We start from the raw sequence: 25,341 nt of genomic DNA, 5'->3' as shown, positions 1-25,341 counted from the left end.
AATGGGTTAGTGAGTTTATTGTCACATATCTAAGCATTTCCTAGGGATTTTACAGGCGGATAAAGTACAAAATGAAATAGGCCAAGTACACAGTAGAGAGACAGGAGTACTCTCCAGTGCACAGCCCCTGGCTTTCTGCTAAGTACAGTGCTAGATGCCACTCTCTTTCATGTGGTACACACAGCAACTCTCAAAGGCCTGTCTGTAAGGAAAATAAAGCTTAGAATTTGTGGTTATTCATATTGTCAGTTTGTCAAAACCTAGAATCACCTGGAAAGTGGTCCCTAATAGTGTCTGTGAGGGATTATCTTGATTGTATTCATTGTGGTATGAAGACCCCTCTCTGTGGGTAGTACCATACCCTAGCTTGAATAAGAGCAGCAGAGGGGAAATGAACACTAGCCTGCATGCATTCATCCAATGCTCTCTGCTCCTGCCTGTGGATATATGTTGCTGCCTTGACTCCCCTGCAATGATAAGCTGTAACCTGGGATTGTGAGCCAAATAGACCCCATGTCTCCTCTAAGTTGCTTTTCTCGGGGTATTTTATCATAAGAAAAGGAAAAGAAACTAAGATTCATTTGTTAAGAAATCTGTTCTGGGGATGGAAATATGGCTTAGTGGTTAAGAGCACATGTTGTTACTGCAGAGGACCTGAGTTGAGTTCTGAGTACTCAGATGGTGGACAACAACCATCCACAAGTCCAGTTTCAGAGGAGCCGATGCCCACTTCTGACCCCTTCAGGAGCACAGTGGTGCACATAGATACATGAGGCAAAACATTCATACACACAAAATGTAGTAAAAAGTGAGAGAGTAACTTATATTACTTTAGCAAATAGTAGGAAAATAATATGGTATCAAATGAAAACTACTGTCTGTCCTTAAAATTGTGAGTTTTTGTTAGAGTTTGGAATTTTTGATCTTTGATGTTGGTTTATAATAACACCTCAAATAAGTGTTGCAGACATCTGAAATGTTAAGCCATTAACATTAATGAGTAGGACAAACATATATGTTCATCACCAGACAGATTCTGTCTACAAAATAACAAATGGCTTCTCAAAAGAAACATTCCATGAAGCACTTAGAAGCCACCATGTCCTGGTCTGTTATGATCCACAGTAGTAAGAGATGTAAAGCTTGGTCATTTAAACAGAAAATAGTACTGTAGGAAAGGAAGAAGAACTCTGCCTCCTATACCCACATGAAGCCTTCCCTTCAGAGTCAGGGAATACCAGTCTGTAACATAAATATATCATCAACTGAGTGACAGCACTATAGGAAAGCAGAGAAAAATGTCATAACTTCCCACAGGCTCTCACATCCTTATTTCTTTTTTCCTACATGGTAATGAACTTCTACTTTTCTACACTCTAATTTTTTAGTAGGCTTTTTTTACCAGCAGCCCCCAAATCATGACACAGAGACTTACTAGTAATTATGAAAGCTTAACCTAAAGTTTAGGCTTGTCCCACTAGCTCTTATAACTTAAATTAATCCATTTCTGTTAATCTGTGTGCTGCCACATGGCTTGTGGATTTTGCCTTTACTCCTGTATGTCTTGCTTCTTCTGTGTCCAGATGGCGACCCTGCTTTCCTCTTCTCAGAGCTCTCTCTGTCCAGAAGTCCTGCCTATATCCTCCTGACTAGAAAAGAAGAAAGAAAATCATTAGTTAATTCAAGATAAATAAATTATAATAGTGGCAGAACCTAAGGTCTATTGAGAAAGTATACCTAGATGTGAAAAACATCTTTATCATAAAGAATAATCCTAAAGTTACTAAGATGGCTGGGTGATAGCTCAACCAGTAAAGTCTTTGTCTAACAAGCAGAAAGACAGAATTCAATCCCCAGAACCCATATAAAAATGTTGGACAATCCAGTTCTGCAGGGGAGAGACCAGGAGGAACCCTGGAGCTCGCTGGCCAAGCAGTCTAGCCTAATCAGTGAGCTCTAAGCCAAGGAGAGACGCCGTGAGTAGACAGCATTCCTGAAGATGACACCCAGGGTTGTCCTCTTATCTCCATACATGCACACACGTGCATAAAAAAATGTTGCCAAGAAATTTCCATTTAGAATAGAGTATACTGTACCTTAAGAAAAGTTGAAGTTAATTGGATACTTGCTCCAGTGAAGATCACTTGCATATTTCAGATGCCAAGAAGCTTTGTGAAGAACTAGTTCACTTAACAGTTATGAAACATCTATAATGCCCAAAGCATTGGAGTGGAGGAAGATAAGCTGGAATGTGTTTGCAAGTATTCCAGGGGCATGGATAAAAAATATGGATAGTGGTGCAGAGTTTATAAAGGCAGTGGGCAGAGCTGACATTTTAAAATACACCATTGGTACTGGGCTTACTACTAGCATATTACATAGGCTTTTGGGGACAGGAAAGAAGCTAGATGGAGGGGCTATTGTCATTACCTCCACTGACTCTGTAAACTTCATGACTTCTTAATTTCACACACCTTGTCATCATTCCTATTTTTATTTTTTTCTAAAGTGTTCAGCCTGGTAACACCATCAAAGGATCTCAAAATTATTTACAAGGTCTAATAACATATTACTTTCAGAGCAAGAAAGATGTAATTGCCACAATTTTCTAAATAGGAAAACTGAAGATTGGAAATTAAGTAATTTGATCTCAGGTGAGAGCAGAGATCATTACGTGGTAGCTGTCATCTCTGTACACACAAGAATAGGATTCAGAAATAATTACTCTACCAAAATTTGATCTCCTAAAATGTTCCCAATGAGAAGTCTCCTGACATCATGTTTCAGTATCTTTTTCTAGCCTCTAAAAGATTTGAATTTCCAGGGTTAACCTTTTTTTTCCTGCCATGATAACTGTCTCTCCTTTTTCAATTTATGACTTTGCTGACAGCTGATAGCAGCCTAAGCTAATATTGTAACAATTTTAGATAATATTGCAGATGTACAAGGACATCCTCATATGAATCAATTAAAGAAGTCACAGTAAGTTGCCATTGAAAGTGTAGCAGCTGCATCCTTGAAAACAGATGCTCTTCAGGGTGTGAATAAGTCCAATTTTGACTAATTTTAAGACCTAAACAGATTTCAGTCTGGTTAATATTGGGCTGTGGAGCCACTTGAGACATCCTAATGCCCTCGACTGATGGCTTCTCCATGACAGTTAGTGTGTTGGCTTTCCTTGAGAGATACTGGATATTTGACAAGCTAAGGATGTTACATCAATAGAAAAAAAGAGCCCAAATCTCAGTTTTAGCAAGATGGACTGACTAGTTCTAAAAACAAAATGGCTTCAAGAGACAACACTGCCTATAGGGATAGTTCATGAGCTGAAGGAATTAACTGGAATTGAATTAAACTTTCTTTCTGTAAGATTCCTGAACAGCCCAGAAAAGCAGCTATAATAAATGTCTTCCCCATCCGCACTCTCTCCCTATTTGTACCCAGAAACTAAGGAGAAAGACAGGGTGGTCAGTGTCAGCTGCTCTTTCTTTTCCTGGTCTTCACAATGGGTTATTATGTGCATTCTTTGTTGTGTTGTGCTAGTCAATTAAAATCACTAGTTCAGTGTAACTAAAAGGACATTGTTGAATTATAGAATGCCTCTAGTTATTCTTCTGACTTCGATTATGGAAAATGTATGCTTCTTGCCCAGAAGGAATTGGTGATGTGGTTGAGAGACAAAATAAATAGACAATCAGTGAATGGGATGTGGTTACTGCTGGCTAGAGTTGGATGGAGAAAAATGCAGACAAGTCACTGGGCCTGAATGAGAACATTCGAAAAGAGCATAAGAGCTGTCGCAAGTGTTGAGGAATAGAACCTCGGGATAGAACTAAGAGGTTCAAGTGTGGCAGTCACAAGGTAAGGTCTGGGGAAGGGGTGGATTGCAGAAGAGAAAATGGTACATGTTTCAGAAGAACCGGGATATTTTGCCAGATAAATCATAGAGAGCTGGGGGTACAGCACAGTGGTGGAACATGTGCCTGGCGTGAAAAGCTCTAGGCCCGATTCCTAGCACTAAAAAGAGAGCAGCCATGAAAAGCTTAGCTAAGGAACCTGGTCTCGGTCACACAAGCACTAAAAAATGCAATGGAATGAGCATCATTATACTTACATTTGGGGTAATTATCTCTTAATTACTTCATGCTTTGTTAGATTTGAAAGGTCAAGCATGAGGCAGACCCCAGTTAGAAGAACCATAGAAAAGAGGTCTAAACCAAGGAAGAGGCAGTTGATGTAGAAAAGAGAAAATGAATATTGGGAAAATATTTGCTAACTAGAATAAGCAAAAATTGGTCTTTAGTGGAAAAGAAAAAGTCAAAGATAATATAGTTTAGATTTCACTGGTAAGAAGGCAATTTAAATAAATTTTCCAAGGGACAATAATGTATTTAGTTTTGAGATGCCTGTGGAATGTACACAAGTAGAGGGGTTTTTATAAAGAGTTAAATGAAGTTTTTAAAGCCATGAATTTATGAATTCATAAATGCTGGGAGTATTGAAAATGGTGAGCTCACCCACACTTGGCCCCTAGGCAAGCCTAGCAGATATAGATAGGATAAAGGAAGAGGATGCAGCGATGGAGATACCATAGAGGCTGAAGAATGTTCAGGAGAACATGATGTGATATCAGCCAAAGCAGATGTAATTTCAAGAAGTAAATGTCCAGTGATGCTCTATGTAGCAGAAAGCTCAAATGGCATTAGCGTCGAAAAGCATCCCATGAATTTGGAAATTTGAATTTCATAGAAGTGATATCAGAATAATTTTTAATAAAGTAATGAAAGTAGAAATCAGATTGTGGTACACTGAGGAGTTAATAGGAAGCAGGACTGTAGAGAAAACAACTGTTGGAAGTTCTCTCACACGTTCAGCAAGCAGCTGAGATCTTACGAGAGAAGAAGGAAGGGCTGGAGGAGAGTGGCTTGAGTGTGGAAGTGACTGAGAAAGGGGTAGTTGGCTAGCAAAAGGACTGAGAAGTGGTATGACAGGCATTTTTTATTAAAAATTTTTATACAATATATTTTGATCATGTTTTCCGTCTTTTCTGACTGCTCCCAGATGGTCCCCACCTCCCTACCCATGCAACTTTATGTTCTCTCTCTGAATGCTCCAAAGTCCCTCACTCTTCTGAATATTGTCCAATCATGAGTGTCTGAGTTAGTGTCCATCTACAGCAAGGAGAAGCTTTTCTGTTGCAGGCTGAGTGAGGCACTGGTCAGTGGGTATAGCAATATGTCATTAGAAGTCATTTTAATTTTTATTTTATTTTGCAGGATAATAGCATTAGGTTTTCTTCTATACCCATGACTTATCTAGTCTCAGGTTCTTGGCCACTTTAGCAGTGTCAGGTACACAGGTATGAATCCCATCTCATAAAGTAAGCCTTAAATCCAATCAAAAAGTGGTTAATTTCTGCTATAATGTTTGCGTTGCTGTTGTACCAGTATATCTTGCAGCCAGCTGACTGTTATAGGTTGCTGGATTTGTAATATTAATGATTACCTTTCTCCTCCAGTGGCATGCAGAATACCTTCCAGCACCATGAACACTAGTCTGTAGGAGGTGAAGCTTCTAGTTGGGCACCATTCTCAATAGATCCCTACCATCAGTTTGTGGAAAGCTTTTGAGATTAGAATCAAGAGCTTCCTGTTGGCAATGCTCTGCTCTTCAGGTTTTCTTTTGTTTTCGTGTCAGTGGGTAAAACTGGCCCAAGGCTGGAGGGAGCCTGAGGCAGTTAGAACACAAGAAGAAGACTCAAGGGAATTGCACTTGCTGGTGAAAGGGTAACTCAAGTGTAGCTTTGCCATCCGTGCTGCCGGCCTTCAAAGGGGAAAGTGGAGGAGTTCCAGAGGTGAAGGAAGCCCAGTGGCAGCTGTATTGCCAACAAGCAAGCATGGGGAGGGCTGCAAGAAGGAAAGCTTGTGAGCTGGTTAGGATGTTAGGACTTACCAGAAGCTGGGCAGAAACTAGACCCTACTCACCAGGGAGCTGTTATTCTGTTGATTCCCAGGGTTCTGAGAGGGTATTTGTTATCCTGATGGGGCACAAAGTCTGGGGTCAGTGCCCGTGCTGGCCAGTAGTTAAACAGTAATACTACACCTGCCTGATTCTTGCCCTTTCCTTCCCTAATCAGGAAAAGGCAGGGTAGGGAAGAAAGGAGTGCTACCAGCCCAGGCCTCTCCTTTGATCAGGAAATCTCTGCTAGAAGGTTTACCAGTCTGTGACACAGGCCACTGCTTTCTATAACCCCAGGGCTTCAAATAGTGTGCATGTCATATGCTAGAGTGAAGATGGGATGAAATTGTCCTGTCCATTGTCCCAATAGAAAAGCTATCTCTGTTTGAGAGCACAAGGTTCATCATCTTCCTGTTAGACCAATGGAATTAATGGAGAAAGCCCCAGCAACCTCAGCATGAGGGTGAGCGAGAAATCTTAAAAGCTATATGCTTATATTTAGTGGTCACATTATGGATATCAGATATCAACCTTCCCCAGGGCTAGAACAGCTGCTCAGGATGCATGTCTTACAGAGGTGATCAATGACTAACATTTTAAAAGTTCAGTACCCATGGGGCTATGGCAGAGTGAAGAGCAGCCTCTAAGACAGATATAGAAGCACTTAGTCTCTAGAAGGGTGTGTGCAGAGGTGTGTGTGTGTGTGTGTGTGTGTGTGTGTGTGTGTGTGTGTGTGTGTAATTGTGTTTAGGTAGGTGAGAGGTGAGGGGGGGGGAGTATGGTGTGTGTGAGTAGGGGGTTGTTGTGTGAGAGTCTGTGGTGTGGTATTTTGTATGGAGTTGTGTGTGTGTGTGTGTGTGTGTGTGTGTGTGTGTGTGTGTGTGTGTGTTTTACCAGTGTGGGGTGAGTGTGTCCAGTAATCTCATTTCTGAACTATAAACAGATCTATCAACACTGTCACTGGGCATTTAAGAACCCAGTAATTGTTCTGTGCTCTTTGCCATGCTCAGCATTCCTTCACTCAATATACTCCTTCTTACTTAGGAAAGCTTCATAAACTTCAAGAATTTACAAGCCAGCATTTCAGGGAAGCTTTAGACATAAGTTATCATGTTATTCTAATATCATGCCATAGCTTTGCTGTACCTACAGTCAGACACAGTGCACAGTTTTCCATTATTCCACACTGCTCCGGCCATGGCAAGCTTTATTTGGCAGCTGAACCTTCCATTGCTTACGTTCTATTTTGGATTTTGGTTTTGTTGTATTTATTTGTTTTTGATACTTTGGGAGTGGTCAGTTTTCACATGGTGAAGTTATTTGTTTGTATAATAAAAAGGGAAATTTCTAGCTTTTTAATGGATTTTACCCAAAACATTTTTGATAGTATTTGATCAATTATAGTGTTTGGGAGCTTGAGACCATGAGTACAATGTCAAAGTAATCTCTGCCTCTTCTCATTGATGTGTATAGATAATTCTATGGACCAGAGTTTATGTCACATACAAAATGAATTCAGAGCCTTAAAAGCTCTAAAGTGCTTTGGAATATTATAATAATGTTACTTAAAGTTGCTTTCATCTAGCCTGCCTCATGAAACGTGATGATGGCAGTGATGTTGCCTTGCCAGAAAACAACACTAATAACATTAACATTTGAGAGAAAAGGCAGTGTTTTACATCCACTCTCCAACAGATCAAGTTTGTGAACAGCTATTCTGGGGTTATTAGAATTTTAAATCTCCATGACTGTATTCTCCTCCTTATAGATCAGTTCCCTTGAATAACTTTCACATGTGTATACTCATGGGATACTGTTGTAATTTCTTAGGGTCCAGATCCAAAAGAAACGTTAGCCTTAAAAGTTACATGCCTAGGTCACATGTCTGACCTTCACCTGGGCTTTATAGTATAGGAAAAGACATACTCACAGTAAACACTACTTGGGCAATTCGTGACTCCTACCCTTTAAAGTGAGTTAGCAATGTCTCGGTGCTATGGCAGGCTCCAGGCCCATAGTCCCTTTTGCAGGAAAAAGGCTTCTCTGCCGAAGAAACAAAGCTATACAGATAGATGACTGGGAACTGAACTCTGTTATAGATAGGATTGTTTCTGGCTGTAATTATGAAGATCTAACTTGGACAAATAGAAGACTAAGGAAGAGTAAAGACTGTTTATATTTCTGACTTATATGGATACTGAGGAAGCTTCATGTACTAATATTGTATTTTTCCTATGACAACCCATTTACCATTATGTGACACAGTTTTCACAGAAGACTGAGGCAGAGATATTTGAAGAGATTGGCTCTTGCTATGAGCTAGAGACAGGACAATAGCAGTTGAGAGTCCAGAGAGCTAAAAGATACTTGACTAGTGTGGCCAAATTATTATTGATGATCTCCAAGGTCCTGTGAGAAGCTTAAGTAAAGAAAACCTCCCACTTCGACTGGTCAGTATCTTCCTAAGACTCTATTGTCAATATTTAATATTCATATATGCATATAGTTTTCTGGATCAAATCCATCCTCCAGCTCTTCCTTACCCTCACCACTACTTTCCCTCTCAACCTCATGTGCATGCCTCTTTCTAAGTTTTTAATACTCTCAGTCCACTTAATCCTGCCTGGTGTGCTAGGTGAAGGCCCCTGCAGGAGGATTAGTAGCTGCTCAGAGCCCTCATACCCAAAGAAAACTGGCTCCCCTCCCTCGAACACCCATCAGATGCTAATAGCTCTGCAGCTAGAGGTGGAACTTCTTGAGCACCTCCCCCATCCAGTCTAGAACTTTGGCTGGCTTGAGCCTGGACAAGTCTTGTGCATACAGTCCTAGCCACTGTGAGTGCATGTGTACAGCAAACACTGTTCCACTGCAGACATCTACTCTCTCTGACTCCCACAATCCTCCCATGCCTTCTTCCTCAGTGATCCTCAAACCTTTATAGAAAAGGATGAGATGCAGATGTCCCATTTAGGCACTGCTTGGGCAGTTGTTGACTCCCTGTTTCTAGAGTTAGTGGTGTCTCAGAAGATCCTTTGACAGGCCCCAACTCCAGGAATTCTGATTCCAGAAGACCCAAGTTCTCTGGCAGAGAGAAGGATTTTCAGACAGAGAAGCAATACTGAGCACTCCACAGACTATGCATGTTGGCTAGTTGTGGGTCTTAGTATTAATTGCCATCTACTGCAAAAGGAAGCTTCTATGATGAGGGTTGAGTAGGGAATCAGCCTTTGGGTATAATGATAAAAACTTAGGGACATATATTACTATGATGATTAGCAGAATAATAGTAGTAGGGTCTCTCTTCTTATACCTATGACTTGGCCAGTCAAAGTTTTTTTTTTTTTTTTTTTTTTTTTTTTTTTTTTTTTCTGCTCAGTTAACAGTATTAGGAATGAGGTCCATCTTATGGGAAGGGCTTTAAGTCCAAGCAGAAAGTAGTTGGTTACCCCCCATGATATTCCTACCACTATTACACCGTTCTATACATCTTGCCAGACCAATCATTATACCATATAAGGTTCACTGGGTGAGACCATTGATGCCTTTTCTCATTTCATAGCATGCATAGAACCTTCAACTTGAACTCTAGCCAGTAGTGATGAAACTCCCAGGTCATTATCAGCTTGATTTTTCCCTGTCCTTTAACTCAGATACACAGTGTCTTTAGCAGTGGGGCCTTATCATCAAGTAACCAAGAGCAATGACAATAGCTTATAATGTTTGGGAACATGTATGAGACTCTATTCACCAACATATCAAAAAGAGGTAAACAATTCCTCACACTGGGCTTTTTATTTTATAGCCTATATTGTCTGAAGGAAGCATTGACCCCTTGTTATAGTCTATCTCCATTTAAACTTTGCGTGTGTGTGTGTGTGTGTGTGTGTGTGTGTGTGTGTGTGTGTGTGTGTGTAGGCATCTATTTTGGTAGGTTTCCATGTGTTGCTTTCAAAGGACTTTACTGTTATCCTTCCCCATGGTCGCTTCTCTACCCTCACCTTCTACCATAGCCCTTCCTGTTCCATCATTCCCCTTCCCACCTTCATACCACTCCCATTCTATCCCCCTTTCTTTGAAATCCCCTACGGCCTCTTGGTAGTTTCCTAACTTGTATGTGCTATCCAATTTTAAACATACATACCTAAAGATTCAAAGCTAACACCTGCATATGAAAGGGAATGTGGCATTTGCCTTTCGGGATCTGGGTTTCCTCACTCAGAGTGATTATTTCCAACTCTGTTCATTTACCTGTTAATTTCATAATTTCATTATCTATCCATCCATTGATAAACATCAGGTTGATTCTATTCCCTGAATTTTGCTAATACAGCAGCAATGAATATGGATGCACAAGTATCTCTGTAGTAAGATATGAAGTCCTTTGGGAAGTTAGAGAAAGTAGCTAATACCAGTATCCTAAAAAGCCCTGCGAGGGCCTAACATTACTCCTAAGTTACATGTGCATTAAAGAGGCAGCATACAGCCCACCACCGCCTCCCTCTGTCTCATCCCCCAGATGTTAAGCTTTAGTCCAAGTGTCACAGCCTCTAGAATAACCCCAGTGATCCCTCCTTGTAGACATGTTAGTCTCTAATATTTATTCTGAGACTTTCAGGAGGGATCCAGAACAGAGAGAATACTTTGTCAATAATAGAGTTTGAGAATTAGGATACAATTTAGTCCAGTCATTTGAAGAATGATTAAAGAATGGGGAAAATTTAGTCTGAGAAAGGAAAGACTTCACTGAAGCCAAAAGAGGTATCTTCCATCCTTAGTTCTGACATGTCTGATAATGACTACAGAGCTAAGTAGATTGGTGCCAGTGAAATTCTGGAAGTTAATGAAGACAGATCCAGGGATTTTGTCAGCTCAGGTATTTCGGATGTGGAATTAGCTGGCTCAGAGATGCTGCTATTGCCTTCACAATCATTGCTGTGAGTGTGCAGCCAGAAGCTGAACAGCAACTTGAAAATACAGGAAATACAATGACAGGCCACATGTTCAGGCCACACAAGTCTAAAGCTGCTTCTATTTCAGTAACTTGATTGAGGCAAGTGACTGTTTAAAGAAGAACACAATAGGATGGGTGTGTAGGTAGGTAGAAGTAGGTAGGAGTACTTACTGTACATGCCTGAAAACCTCAGTTTGATGCCCCAAACACCAATGAAAGAAGAGAATGAGCTCTCCAAAGTTTGCCTCTAGCCACCACACATTGTGACACACAGGCACATGTGTCCATACTCACACATAGCATGCGTACACAACAATTAGAAGTAAAACAAATTCTAAGGTAAAACCAGAGTCTGGTGCATCTTAGACTTCTAGTGCTGCTGAAGTAGAAAACTAGCAAGAGGAATAAATGATATACATTATGGGGGACCTGTAGCTATCTAATAAATGAGTGCTCTTTGTCTCTCCTCCTCTCCAGTGTTGTCTCCTGCTCAAGAGAGCCATGTGAACATGGACCTTCCGCCAGTGTCTGAACAGATCATGCAGACACTGAGTGAACTTGCCAAGTCCTTCCAGGATATGGCTGACCGCTGCCTGCTCGTCTTGCATCTGGAAGTGAGGTACGACCCAGTTAAGCACAGGACATTGTGGTGTCAGGACCCCCCTGTGACATAAGTCGGGTGCTGTCTCTGGGTACATGGAGTGACCCCATAATTTTCAGTTTTTACTGTTTTGTTGTCCATTTCTTTGGTGAGCATGATGTTTAGCAGTATTCAGTGTTCATAAAAAGATGTGAACATATGCTGGACTGTGAGTGTGGTGACTCAAGAGTGGTGTGGCCTATGATGTAACCTGGATTTGCACGCGCACATCAACCATGTAGATGATCTGAGGGTCAGCTAGCTGGTTATTTTTGCAAAGCTTCAGTTTCCAATTAGAATGAAAATAGCAGTTTCTACCTTGGATGTTATAAAGGAAATCTTGAATAATTTGTCACATGTTTATCACATATTAAATCAAACTGTGTAGACTTTATCATCATTGATATTTTTGCAAGACAGAAAGGAAGTTATATTCAAGAGCCACAAAGCTTCCCTTCAACCAACTTAAAAACCCAATTGAGGAGATTGAGGAAAAGAATGATCCAAGAGACAGGACTCAAGGGTGCCTATTCCTTCCCCTGCAGCAAGAAGACACTGGCCATGCAGATGCTTTTAATACAGTTGGAAATGAGAGGAAGAGGCAGAACATCTTCAGCTCTCCTCTCATTGTGGAACAATTTAACAGGTGTCTTCTTTGTGCTAGGCAGTGCTCTAAGCATATAGCAACGAGCGAAATATTCCAGGTCCTCACACTTTCCACTCATGGATAAGGCAAAAAAGATACTTTCAGATAATCATAGCTAAAGTAGGAACAAAATATATCAAGAGGCTAGTGAGGTCACCTAGAGAGTTAAGCCACTGCCTGATGACCCGAGTGTGTTCCTTAAGACCCACATGGTGGAAGGAGAAAACTGACTCTCAAAAGTTATCCTCTGACCTCCATACTTGTTAGCTCATAGGTGTTTTCACATAAATAAATTAGTAAGTGAATAATTTTCAACAATAATATTCTGATATAATTTAGATAACATGAACTGCAAATGCAAGCCACATAGGTCATATAAAGTTGCTGTACAGGTTGAGCATCCTTAATCCAGAAACTCAAACCTAGAACTGCTCTTCAGACTTGAAAACATTTCAGATTCTCAGTCAGTAAGTCTGTACATGTGTTCTAAAATTAGAAACTTTTGATCCCAAGTATTTTAGATAAGGGATACTCAAACAGTGGTTACATTTGAAAATGTACAGGGAAGAAGGTAAAATGATTTATATTTTTAATTCAGAATGTGTGTGTATATATATATATATTGTAGTATGTATTAATGATATATTATTGTGTTGACATAAGATCAACACAAAAACAGTGAGTTACTTGTCATTCCCTGTGGTAAGCCTTGGCATATTCATAGTTTATACTTAGTGTGCATCATGGTGAAGACACTTCATGTGCTCAGTAGCTACATGAGGCAAACACACACTGAAAAATGCAGGGTGTATAGGCTAACCAGAAATGGAGTTGCTTAGACAGAGGACATGTGACAGAGTGACAGGAGCCACCCAAACCAACACCTAGAGGAAGAAAATTTCACTCAGGGAGTCACAAAGGTCCCAAGATACAGTTAGTCCAGGCAAGTTGGAGGCACAGAGAAGAACCCAGTACATTTACAACCAAGCAAGTGAGGCAGCTGTGGACGGTGGGTAGAGTAGAGTCAAAGATGGGCTGGGGCCTGATCTTGGGCAGTTGTCTGCCTGATACATGGGAGGTCTTCAAGACCAAAAGAATAGTTCCAATCATGTTCTAAGTGCCTTAGGAAGCTATCAGCGAGGCTTTGTAGAGAGGACAGATGTTATTCGTTAATATTTTTAAAAGGCTGCTCTGGCTGTTGTATGGTCAATGGGACTGCACAGAAAATAGTGTGACCAGTTGAGACCAATAAGGGGCATCAAAGCAACAAGGTGGAAATATGAAAGACAAAGATGTAGGACTTGGGAATATATGCTGGAAGTAGAAATCCTAGAACTTACTGACAGACTGGATTGGGTTCAGGATTTGATGGCAACGAGAAAAAAGACTCACAGAAACCCCCCAGTTCAGAGCCTTAGAATTTGTGAGTGCAAAAGCCATGATTGCCAGTAGACAAATACTGAAGAGGGCAAGACAGGGCCATTATGAGGTTGAGAGCGTCCTGGACTTCCAGACCCTTGTCTGTGGTCACACCACTCTAGAGGGTCCTGATCTCATCTCACTGAAGCAAGACGGACTGAAGGAGCAGAGAGGTTGGGGTGTGGTTTGAGGTTTCAGGAAACAAGTACTCAAGGTGTTCACTTTGAGGAGCTTCTCTGATATCTAGGTAGCAATGCCGACTAGGTCACTGGATATATACCTCTGAAATTCCAGGATCAGGAAGCCTGATGTGGCGTGTAGTGCATTTTCTTCTGTGTTTTTTGGAACAATATTAAAGTTGATTAAATATTTTCTTTTCATTTGAAGTTTCTATAACATCCATGTTTTATAAATATAAAATGAGTTTGGTTCATAGTTAAGACTTTGAATATTTTTAGATTCCAGTTAAAACTTGGATGGCTTTGAGGCATGTTAATGTCACCTTCTTTTTATGCAACTTGCTTTTGGCATTCTTTGGTTTCCCCCAATGAGCTACTTCTCTGTTGCTTGTTAGCACCCTGAGAGGGGAACAAAAGAAGGAGCCTGCAGGCTTGGAAGCTGTTGTGCTCAGCATTATTCCTGAGTTTAGTTCTTACATTAACTTGTCCAGAAATAAAGCATCTTGCTATGTGATTTCTGATTTGTTTTACGATAATTTTTAGATTTGTTTTATATTTATTTTCAAGCTGATAATGAAATAAAGCAGGCATTTTCTATGAATAGATAAATGCTGTGGACATACAAGGAAGATAGAAGAAGAAGAAAAAACACCCAGTAATATTCTGAGGCTGCTGTTACCCCAGTTTGCAAAGCAAAACAAGAGAACAGCAAATTAATTACTCCTAGAATTTATGCTATTGATTGTGCAGTCTCAGGACATGTTCTACATTCAGAAGCACTGACTTGTGTGTAGTTAATTCCAGGAGGGATGTTTTCAGCACGTCCGAGTAAGATCTTTGAAATCTTTAACCTCTGTCCTGTCTTTTTTATTGTTTGTTCTTCTTAGCAGCACTATTCTTACAGTGCCAAACATGTTTTGTCGACTTTGCAAGAAATCACACAATTGTAAGATTCATTTCCACACCCCTTCTTCAGTATTAATTTAAAAACAGGAAAGGGTAATTTCTGCCTGAATTTTAGTGCTCTAGATATAGATTATTTTTCCTTTACTTAGAGAACACGAAGCATAGTTTTTCTGAATTCATTTTTTTCCACTTATAACACGGTTCCAACATTCGGTGTGTTTTCTATAAATGTGTCTCCATTTTGTCCTTATTATTACAAAACAGACTTCTCCACGTATGGCTGAGATGGTGAATGCTGACACACTCTGTTCTGTCCTATCACAGTGCCGGGAGAGGGGGTGGAAAAGGTGGTGAGGATATAAAATGAACAAAACAGATGCCATGTTAATCATCACATTGGTAGGGTATTATACCAGAAGCAATTGCCAGACACTCTTGGGACCTATAGTGCAAGGTTGTGGAAGAGACCACTCACTCTTTTGGTATATCTTGTTCATTGTTATAAACAGTCCCAGAAGTTGAGTCAGTCATAATGCCTGTATGATTTCTTCTTAAGAATGAGCTAGCTTTAAAACAAACCCAGATTTAAAAATAAAAAATTTAAAAAAATTAAAAAGAAGCTCTATTCTCCTAAACAAAGCTGTGTTCTTGAAAGCAAATGAATTGGTTTATAAATTGCATTTTCACATGATAGTCCACTTGCATGTCAACCACATGCATCTGCAAGTACAGAGGGTGTATTAGTCACTTCTCTGTTGGTGTGATTAAATACCACAACCAAAAGCAACTCAAGGAAGAACGAGTTCATTGTAGCTTACAGTTCCAGTCTATGAAGGCTGGAAAGGGATGACAGCAAAAACAGGGGACAGAGAGGTCACATGTCATCTACACTTAGGAAACAGAAAACATATAAACCCTGAAGGCCCACCCCAACTAACAGACTTTCTCCAGCAAGGCCCCACCCCCTAAAGGTTCCATAATCTCCCCAAACAGCACCACCAACTGGGGACCAAGTATTCAAATACATGAGCCTGTGGGGGCCATTCTTATTCAAACCACCACAGAGGGTGTGTGACCAACTTCACCCTTATTCCGATAATTCACTAATGCTTACTTTATTCCTATCCTAGTGTGGAAGAGAGTTATAATTGAGGCCCTGTCCAGGAGCTGGCATGAGGAAAAGTGAGGCTCTCTCTTGCACTTATATCCATGAAAACACTGCAATAGGAACCAAAGAAAAATGAAAGCCATGTGAAATATATTAATGGATTGTGCCAACAAAAGTCCAGAATGACTTCAAATGCCAAACTCTGTCTTACTCCTAAAATATCTTTATATCCAAAGCCCATATTTTTCTTCAACACTGTTAAAGTTCAAAGCAAAAAAAAAAAAAGTTCTCCAGTCCAGCAGGTTCTGTGTTAAAGAACCCATCCACAGAGCATTTGACATTTACCCATGTCATTGTAGGCCACATTTAACCACCGTGCACTATCTTTCCACAGTTTGAGGCAGAAGAGAGATGATCCCCCACTCCCCACCCCCAAGAAATGAAAGGCATGGTGAGACCATTGAAAGTTGTTGAGGGTTTTTTTCATATTTGAACTTTAGAAAAAGAAAATTAAGTTGCCATTTGAGTCCACAACACCAAGAATGTCACCTTTATCAGCTGATTTCCCTTACCATCAGGAGGGCTCTAAGTGGGTTCAACAGCAACTGCCTGTCACCGTTGGGATTCTAAGTGTGCGCTTTCTGAAAATCAACCATCCTGCTGTGCAATCAGCAGTGTTTGTAGAAAACCTTAATGCCAAAGTCAGGCGAAGGTCAGCAACAGCACACCAGAACCCAGAGAAAAATAAAACTTTATTGAATTTGATATTCAGCATGACAATTTTTTCTGCTCATTTGGGAAAAATAAAATAATGCCTTTACCAGTGATTGTCTCCCCTCTGCCTCCAGCTGTCTCAGGGTCTCATGAGCTTCACCCACAGTGTACCAGAATCTTTGGGAGCCTGTCTCTTCTGTAATTTGTCTCCATGCTCTACCATCAGTCTACTCTTTCTTTGTGCCAAGCTAGTATTAGAGTTTTTCATTTTGATGCTTAAAGTTCTCTTGGGGCTAGAGAAATTACTTGTGATTAATAGTGGGTACAAAGGACCCAGGTTCAGTTCCCAGCATCTGTATCAGGTAAGACCTCTGGCTTCTTTGGGCACCTGCATTCATGTGTATATACCCACACATGGACACACACACATACTTAGTTTTTTAATTTTCAATAGGTCTGTGAAGTTCTCTTAAGGTTCTCTAAACCTTCTAGCATAAAATCCACATTCTTTAGATGACCTCCAAAGCCTAGTGTGACATTTTACTGCCCATGTCCCTAAATTCATGTCATGCCTCTCTCCTGTGATCTGTATGGAACAAAAAGGAGCCTCTCACTATTGGTCAGAGACATTGCCCATATACAACTTCATGCCTTTCAGCATGGTCTTCCTATTGGGTGTGACTATCACCATAGCTTTAAGCCTAGTTTAAAGATACTTTAGTGTAGATGCTTGTATTTCAACTAATGCTACTTCATTTTAATTTCTGCAGGATAGTGATTAATTGCCCTAGTCAAGATTCCCGTTCCCAAGTGCATCATCTTTCATTGTACTGGGAAGATCACGTTGGAGAGGGCCTGTGACCAGAGCCTTTATCAGAACTGTTCTCTTTGCCAATTAACTCAGGAATGTCAGATTGGGCTTTTTATTGGTGACATTTCTTAGTAATTAGCAGCTGTGAGGCTAAGCACATATCAGTAAAAATGAACAATATTCATTTTATATTTGTATTTCCTTATATGAAAAATTCTAAGGATGTTGCTTGAGAGTAGGCAGATGGCTCACTGATCTGAGCACTGTTGTATGAACATAAGAAATTGAGTTTGAATCCCCAGAACCCATGTAAGATAAAAAGTCAGAGGTGGCTGTGAGCACCTGTAACCCCAGCCTTGGTGACACAGGGTAAAGAGAGGTTGATCTTTGGATCTTGCTGGCTGGTCACTGGAGCTCAAACAGCTTCCAGTTCACTGGGAGAGAACCTGTCTCTAGATGATAAATGGAAAGCAATGGAAGAAGACACACAGTGTCTTGTGCTTGCTTGTTTTCTGTGGTCAACTTGGCACAACCTAGCGTCACTGCATTGTCTTGATAGTGGTTGACGTAGAAAGACTCAGCCCACTGTGGCAGTACCACATTACCATAGATCAGTGGAAACAACTCCATGAAGTCCAGCACTGTTATTCTTGAGAAAAATGGAAATTAAAACCACTGTGAGGTAGTATAATACATCTACATGACAAAAAAGTCTTTAACTGGCGCACCGAGTGCTGGTGAGGATACAGAATGACTGGAACATGTTGCTAGTAGGAGAGCAAAATAGCTCAGCTCAGTAACACAGGGCTTTGTTTCCTCCAAAGCCAGAGGTACCCTTAGCCCCTAACTCAGCAAAGCCTCCTTCTAAGTAATTACTCAAGAGAAATGAAAATTTATCTTTAATAAAGCTGGAAACAACTTAAGGAAAAATGGGTTATTTCAGCTTACAATTTGAAGGGATATAGTCTGTCAGGAACAGGAAAGCATGGTAGCAAGAGTATGAGGTATCTGGTCACACTGCATCTGCCACCAGGAAACATGGTGAGAGATGAATAGTGTACCCAGTGGCTTCCTTCTTTTCCCCTTTATATTCAGCCTAGAATACCAGTACATGGAATGGTACTGCCTATATTCTTCCCTTCTCAATTAAACTTCTCAAAGTTCTACGCAGAGGCGTAGCTCCTAGTCAAGTTGAGAATGAAGTTGTGGATGGTTGTGAGCCAACATGTTGGTGCTGGGAACTGAGCTCACGTCCTCTGTAGGAGCTACAAGTGTTCTTAACCACCGAGCCATCTTTCTAGCCCATTCTTTTAGACATTATTATTATTATTATTATTATTATTATTATTATTATTATTCCCCAATAAGCTATGGAGTCTTCAGTGCTGCAAACTGTCTTACAGTTCCTGGTTCTAGCAGTTTCCAGCAGTTTTAAACATGTTCAATAAGTGACTCCGTCACATAAAAAATTAGCAGTGATTAATAGAATACTAGTGACAGTTGTCAATTCTTGCGGTGTGTTTCCTTTACATCAGGCTCTGTGTTATATGATTTGTATAGTCCTTTGAGGCAGAAGTTATTATTGTGCCTATTTCAAGGGAAACTGAGGCATAGAAAGATTCCAGTATCTTCCATAAAGCTAATAAGTGTTAAAACGGGGAAACAGAAATCAGAGGTCTTCCACAATAGCATCGCATTAAGGATGGAAGTTCAGCTCTCATTGTCATGATAACAACATCTTTTGAAAGACACCCCTGGCTCCTATACTGTGCACACAGTCTTGGCATTGAAAGAATTTCAGAAGTCATCTATTTCTTATCAAGAGGATATGTGTTAAACGAGGAAACCTCATAGGTGCCTGCTTGCTTCAGATCACTCAGCTGTGTAACTCAGATGGCTTTTGGTTTTTAAAAAGAAGATGACTGTGGGAGGTCTAGGTGAAATGCACAAGGCCACAGCTGCTTCAGGTATTTTGGGGCTCTTTCCCAAGCAGATCCTTGTCTTCGTGGGGAAATTTTTATTTTAATCTGATCTCCCCATCCCTCTCTTTCAGAGTCCATTGTTTCCACTATCTCATTCCTCTGGCAAAGGAGGGGAACTATGCCATCGTTGCCAATGTGGAAAGTATGGATTACGACCCACTGGTGGTCAAGCTCAACAAAGACATCAGTGCCATGGAAGAGGCCATGAGCGCCAGCCTTCAGCAGCACAAGTTCCAGTACATCTTTGAAGGTCAGAGCTTCCTCTTGTATCTAGGAACAGGGGAGGGAAGAAGGTGTTGGTTAGTTTCTGTATTAGGGAAGTTCAAAACGTGCAAGGTGCAAGGAAAAGTTGTTTGCTAGGGTGTTTAGATTAGAACTGCTACACCTAGCTTCATGTATGAGTAAATAGATCTCGGTGCCACCTGCTCCTGCTGATAGGAGATTTTATCTAAAATAATGCAGATGTCTCTCCTCTGCCTGCCTGGACATGTATGTCACTGAGACTTGGGCAGATGTGTAAATGGGCCACAAATTAGCTTGAGAGAAGCTCATTTAAAGAGAGAAAGGTAGGAGAGAGAAAAAAAGTTCACACATATGCAGACAGTGAGGCAGGAACCCTGGAAAATCTTTCTGTGGTCACTTAGTACCTAGATGAGGAAGTTTCTCTCACAGAATGCATTACTCCCTGAAGTGAACAGACTCCTTGCTCTGCAGTAACTTAGGGCAGCTGCTTCCGTCAGTGCCCTCTATCAGCCGCCTCCGTCAGGAGGGCTGTGGGAGGCATTATTATCTGGAGATATTTGCCTTCAAACTTAAAAAATATGGTACAAGCCAAATAATTCTTGATGCTGTATTCTACCATAGGACCTTTTCTCTATAACACAGTACCCCAAATAATTAAGCTATAAAGAGAAGAGGCTTATTTTCCTATTCATGGTCAAGAGACTCCATTGCTTTTAGGTGAGTTAAGGTAGGTAAGGAGGCCATAAGGCAGGAACAAGGAGCTGATAGCGAAACTGCTGATCTTGTGGCCAGGGTAGTGAATAAAGAGACCAAGATCTCATGGTATGCCCCGTCCCAACTAGGCCTTATTCCCAAAGGTCCCACCTCCTCCCAAGAACGCTCACAAGAACCAGGTCCTACCACAGAGCCTCTGGTGCATAGTCCTCCAACGTGTCCCTGAAGGATCTGTATTTATTTTGTCTTTCAAAGCATGGGCCTGGATATTAGAAGTTGTCAGCGTCTTGACACAGAATAGGACAGTTAAGGTACATTGTTGAAGCTGAAGGGATGGCTCAGCATTTAAGAACACTGGATGCTCTTCCAAAGGTCCTAAGTTCAATTCCCAGCACTCACATGTTGACTCACAACCATTTGTAATTGTAGTCCCATGGGATCTGATGCCCGCTTCTGGTGTGCAAATGTGCATGCAGACAAAACACCCATTTACATAAAGTACGTAAGTAGATAAATCATTAAAAAAGAAGAAGGTACATAGTCTAAAGACTGTGACAAGCTGCAGACTACAAGATGTACATGGCCATTGCTGGCTTTATGAGAACATTGTACCACAGCAGCTTTGCAACCCTTGCCCCACAATAGGTGAATCCTGTTTTACCGTGAAATTTTTAAAGTGGAACCATGGAGAAAGAAATGTTTTCTGAGGAAGATTGTACCCAAAAATGGGAGTAGTTATAACATGAGCCATTGGCTAGCCTTGTGTCACTGGACTATAGGGTACCTGTGAATCATATGCAGCTTCAAGCTTCTGTGTCTGTCAAAGGCTGACACTGTTCTCTGACCACACCGTGTCCATCAGAACCTGTCACTGTTCTCTGACCACACTGTGTCCATCAGAACCTGTCACTGTTCTCTGACCACACTGTGTCCATCAGAGGCTGACATTGTTCTCTGACCACACTGTGTCCATCAGAACCTGTCACTGTTCTCTGATCACACCATGTCCATCAGAACCTGTCACTGTTCTCTGGTCACACCATGTCCATCGGAACCTGTCACTGTTCTCTGACCACACTGTGTCCATCAGAACCTGTCACTGTTCTCTGACCACACTGTGTCCATCAGAACCTGTCACTGTTCTCTGACCACACCGTGTCTATCAGAACCTGTCACTGTTCTCTGACCACACTGTGTCCATCAGAACCTGTCACTGTTCTCTGACCACACCGTGTCTATCGGAACCTGTCACTGTTCTCTGGTCACACCATGTCCATCAGAACCTGTCACTGTTCTCTGATCACACCGTGTCCATCGGAACCTGTCACTGTTCTCTGACCACACTGTGTCCATCAGAACCTGTCACTGTTCTCTGACCACACTGTGTCCATCAGAACCTGTCACTGTTCTCTGACCACACTGTGTCCATCAGAACCTGTCACTGTTCTCTGACCACACTGTGTCCATCAGAACCTGTCACTGTTCTCTGACCACACCGTGTCCATCGGAACCTGTCACTGTTCTCTGGTCACACCATGTCCATCAGAACCATTGGAACCTGTCACTGTTCTCTGGTCACACCATGTCCATCAGAACCTGTCACTGTTCTCTGATCACACCATGTCCATCGGAACCTGTCACTGTTCTCTGACCACACTGTGTCCATCAGAACCTGTCACTGTCCTCTGACCACACAGAGCTTTCTCTTTCCTCCTAGTGTGATTCTGCCATGCCCTGGACCTCCATAGGTCTTATTCATGTGCTTGCATTTATTTAATGATATTTTAGGTTATTGATATTTTATGCCTTAATAATCAGACATACCCCACCATCATCTACTCTTTACACTTTCATCACACCATATTGTACCATGGCAGACCAGACCTTAACTTGGAAAGATTTTTCTAGCTTAAATGACAAGTCTATGTTGTGTTTCTTTTCCTTTGAGCCCAAATCTCTTTCTTCACTGTAAATATCACAAACAAGTCTGTGGTCTTGAAGAATTACTGGTTGAGAATAGCTAAAGCAAGAGAAATTGCCTTGGCCTTGGCCTCTTCTGCTTTGATCTCAGCCAAGGAGCGACCCATTGTGAAGCTACAGGAAGCCATTGAAGCTGAGATGGGCACTGGTCACTGACTGGAGTCTAGTTGCCATGAAGGGACTCCAGCTCCAGGAGAGGAAGATGACAATAACAGTGTACTACCTGGGGTGGATCTTGAGTTCTGAGGACAATACCCTGCTAGAGGCCAACTTTCCAAAATTGGGACAATCTGAATGAAGAAACATTTAAAATTAAATCTACCTTCTAAAGGTAGTTACCTATAACTACTTTATGTTGTATTGAACCATCCATTACTCCTCAGCCTAAATATTGCTATCCAAAAGAAGTCCTGGGGATAGAAAGATGGTTCAACCATTAAAGGCTAGATTCACAACCAAAAAGATGAAAGGACTCCTTCTAGTTTATTGATGTCCTCAGATACTGTATGCCAAATTACATAGACTGTAAAGCAGTCCACAAGGGCTGGACATTTGGCTCAGCTGGTAGAGTATTTGGCCTAGTGTACACAAAAAGCCCTGGATTAATCCCTAGCATATATAAACCTAGTCAGCATGCCAACACATGCATGTAATCCCAGCATTGGAGAGGTGGAGACAGGAGGGTCAGGGTTTGAGGCCAACCCATAATATGTAAGACTTCTCTCTCTCTCTCTCTCTCTCTCTCTCTCTCTCTCTCTCTCTCTCTCCATATATATGTATGTATATATTATATGTATATTCCAAACAAACAAAAAAAAAGCAAGATAATAGGACAATCCTTCAAATGTGAAAACAAACCATTTACAGGACCCCAGAACTATCCATAGATGTCTGCTGGGAATTCAGCAGAACTCACAGTCTGTTTTCCTAAATGCTCTGTTTCTATCCATTACTGTGTTATACATTCACCCTGTTACCAATGCTGAAATCTATTAGCATTGTTGCAGGAGCCCATATTTTATTGATTGATTCTTTTTAAAGATTGGCATTGTTGTTGTTTGTTTGTTTGTTTGTTTGTTTGTTTGCAGTCCAGGTCTTTCATTTCTTTTTGTATATTCGGCCACAAGTTTATCTAGAATGGGCTCCAGCAGCTCAGGCTCCTTCCTGTTGTCACAAAGTGTACTTCTCTGGGCAGAGCAGACTGGCACTTCAGCTGAACCTGGGTGTCCTGCCCTTTGGCTTCCCTTCTCTTCTGGTTGTTCTCTTTTACCCGCTTCAGGAAGCTGTCTCAGCTTTTAGAGTGCTGGATTTGCTCAGTCTGCACGCTAATTCTCTTGGCAAGAGTCTTGCCCTTAACTTGCTTGTTCACAGTGATGCCCATGGCATGCTGGGTAGCACTGTAGTAAACTCTTCTGGTTTTGCCATGGTAACACTTACAGGGCCTTCTTTTTTTAAACAGTGTCCATTCCCTTGGTGTCTACAATAGCTTGTAGATTTGTATGTAAGTGGCCAAAGGAGCAACTCCATGTTACCTAAAAGGCCCAGAGAACATATAGCGGGTGCCTCTCCTCTCTCCCGTTGTGTCTGTCATTTTGGCAAGTTACTGGAAGATGGCTGATGTGATGGAAAGAGAAATATTAGCATTATTGATCATAAAGCTCAACTTAGGACTGACTTATTTTTATATACATAGGCTCCCAATTATGTTCAAAGTCCAATGTGTGCCCTCCTCTGTTTCATGAGTAGGGAGACCAAACAGATCTCTCCAAATATCTGCACATACTGTACAGTTCCTTTTTATGTCATAGCTTATAGCATCCTGACTTTTTCTTGAAGCCCTTATGGATGGTGGCTTTAGGTGAGCATTACAGTGCTGGGTGGTGAATATACCAAATTTAGCTGACTATATTAAGTTTTCCATTTGCAACTACTAAAACATTGTAGAAGTATTATGAAATCATTGTAAGATTTGCTGTGGCAACTGGGATACATGTTTTCTTCAGTCATTTAAACGTGTGGAGGATGAAAAAGAGCAATCCTATGAATAATTTTAAGCCAGATGCCACTAATATATCTTTTTTGTCTCCTCACTACACTTTGCTAACCCCTCAGGTCTGGGACACCTCATCTCCTGCATCCTCATTAATGGAGCCCAGTACTTCCGGCGCATCAGTGAGTCTGGCATCAAGAAAATGTGTAGGAACATTTTTGTTCTTCAGCAGAATTTGACCAACATCACTATGTCACGGGAAGCCGACTTGGACTTTGCAAGGTATGAGGGAATATTGGGCTAGGTTTCTTACACCAAAGCTCATTGCCTGTAATGAGCTTCTGTTTGCTAAAAAGAGATTTATTTAAACTCCAGCCTTGGAAGGAAGAGACTAAGATTCCCCAGACCAAGACCTGGGATTGGTTGGGAGACCCTGCCTCCACAAATAAGGTAGAAGAATGGCAGAGGATGCTGTTTGCCATCAACCTCAGGCCTCCACATGTAAGCACACACACATCCATTCAGACAAGCATACTCATGCATTCCTATCATAAACACACACACATGAAAAGAAGAAAAGAAGGCAGTATTCTACAAAACTCTATTCAAAGTTTAACATCCCTCCAGATGGTTTTTACTACTGCCTAACATAAATTCTGTTTTTAAATATTTTTTACCTTTATTGATTTTATGACAGAGGTCGGGAGGAGTGGGGTGGGGGATTGTATGCCATAGAGTGTGTGTGGAGATAGACCAGAGGACAACTTATGGTTCCTTCCTTCCACCATGGAAGTTCTAGGATTGAAATTGGGTCCCCAGTCTTAGTGACAAGTATCTTTACCTGCTGAGCTGTCTCACTGACCTCAAACTTATGTTTTTCATGCTAGTAAGCATTGGTGACTTTTTTTCTGGGTAAAAGAGTAATGTATGCACATTTTACAAGATATGTAAGATGATAAACCTTTGGCCTAGAGACAGGGATATCTGGTCTGCCTTCTCCTGGCTTTGAGTACATGTACACAGTACAAAAGTATGTGAATTTTCATACATACACATGCATAGGTATCTCTTTTACAAAATTATAACTATGTTAATGTAAC

The 25,341-nt window shown here is 41.1% G+C and overlaps 1 protein-coding gene across 1 annotated transcript in view; it reads left to right on the top strand.

Annotated features, from left to right (window-relative positions):
* Exoc4 (exocyst complex component 4) overlaps positions 1 to 25,341 on the top strand; it is a 767,731-nt gene that overhangs the window by 691,109 nt on the left and 51,281 nt on the right. Inside the window, exons 15-17 of the mRNA XM_036180825.1 lie at positions 11,387 to 11,528; positions 19,386 to 19,564; positions 24,364 to 24,523. Of these exons, the coding sequence (XP_036036718.1) occupies positions 11,387 to 11,528; positions 19,386 to 19,564; positions 24,364 to 24,523 (481 nt within the window). The remainder of the gene's footprint in view (positions 1 to 11,386; positions 11,529 to 19,385; positions 19,565 to 24,363; positions 24,524 to 25,341) is intronic.

The sequence above is a fragment of the Onychomys torridus genome, chromosome 3 (genome assembly GCF_903995425.1).
Source record: "Onychomys torridus chromosome 3, mOncTor1.1, whole genome shotgun sequence".
NCBI lineage: Eukaryota > Metazoa > Chordata > Mammalia > Rodentia > Cricetidae > Onychomys > Onychomys torridus.
This window is presented reverse-complemented; position numbering and strand designations above follow the sequence as displayed.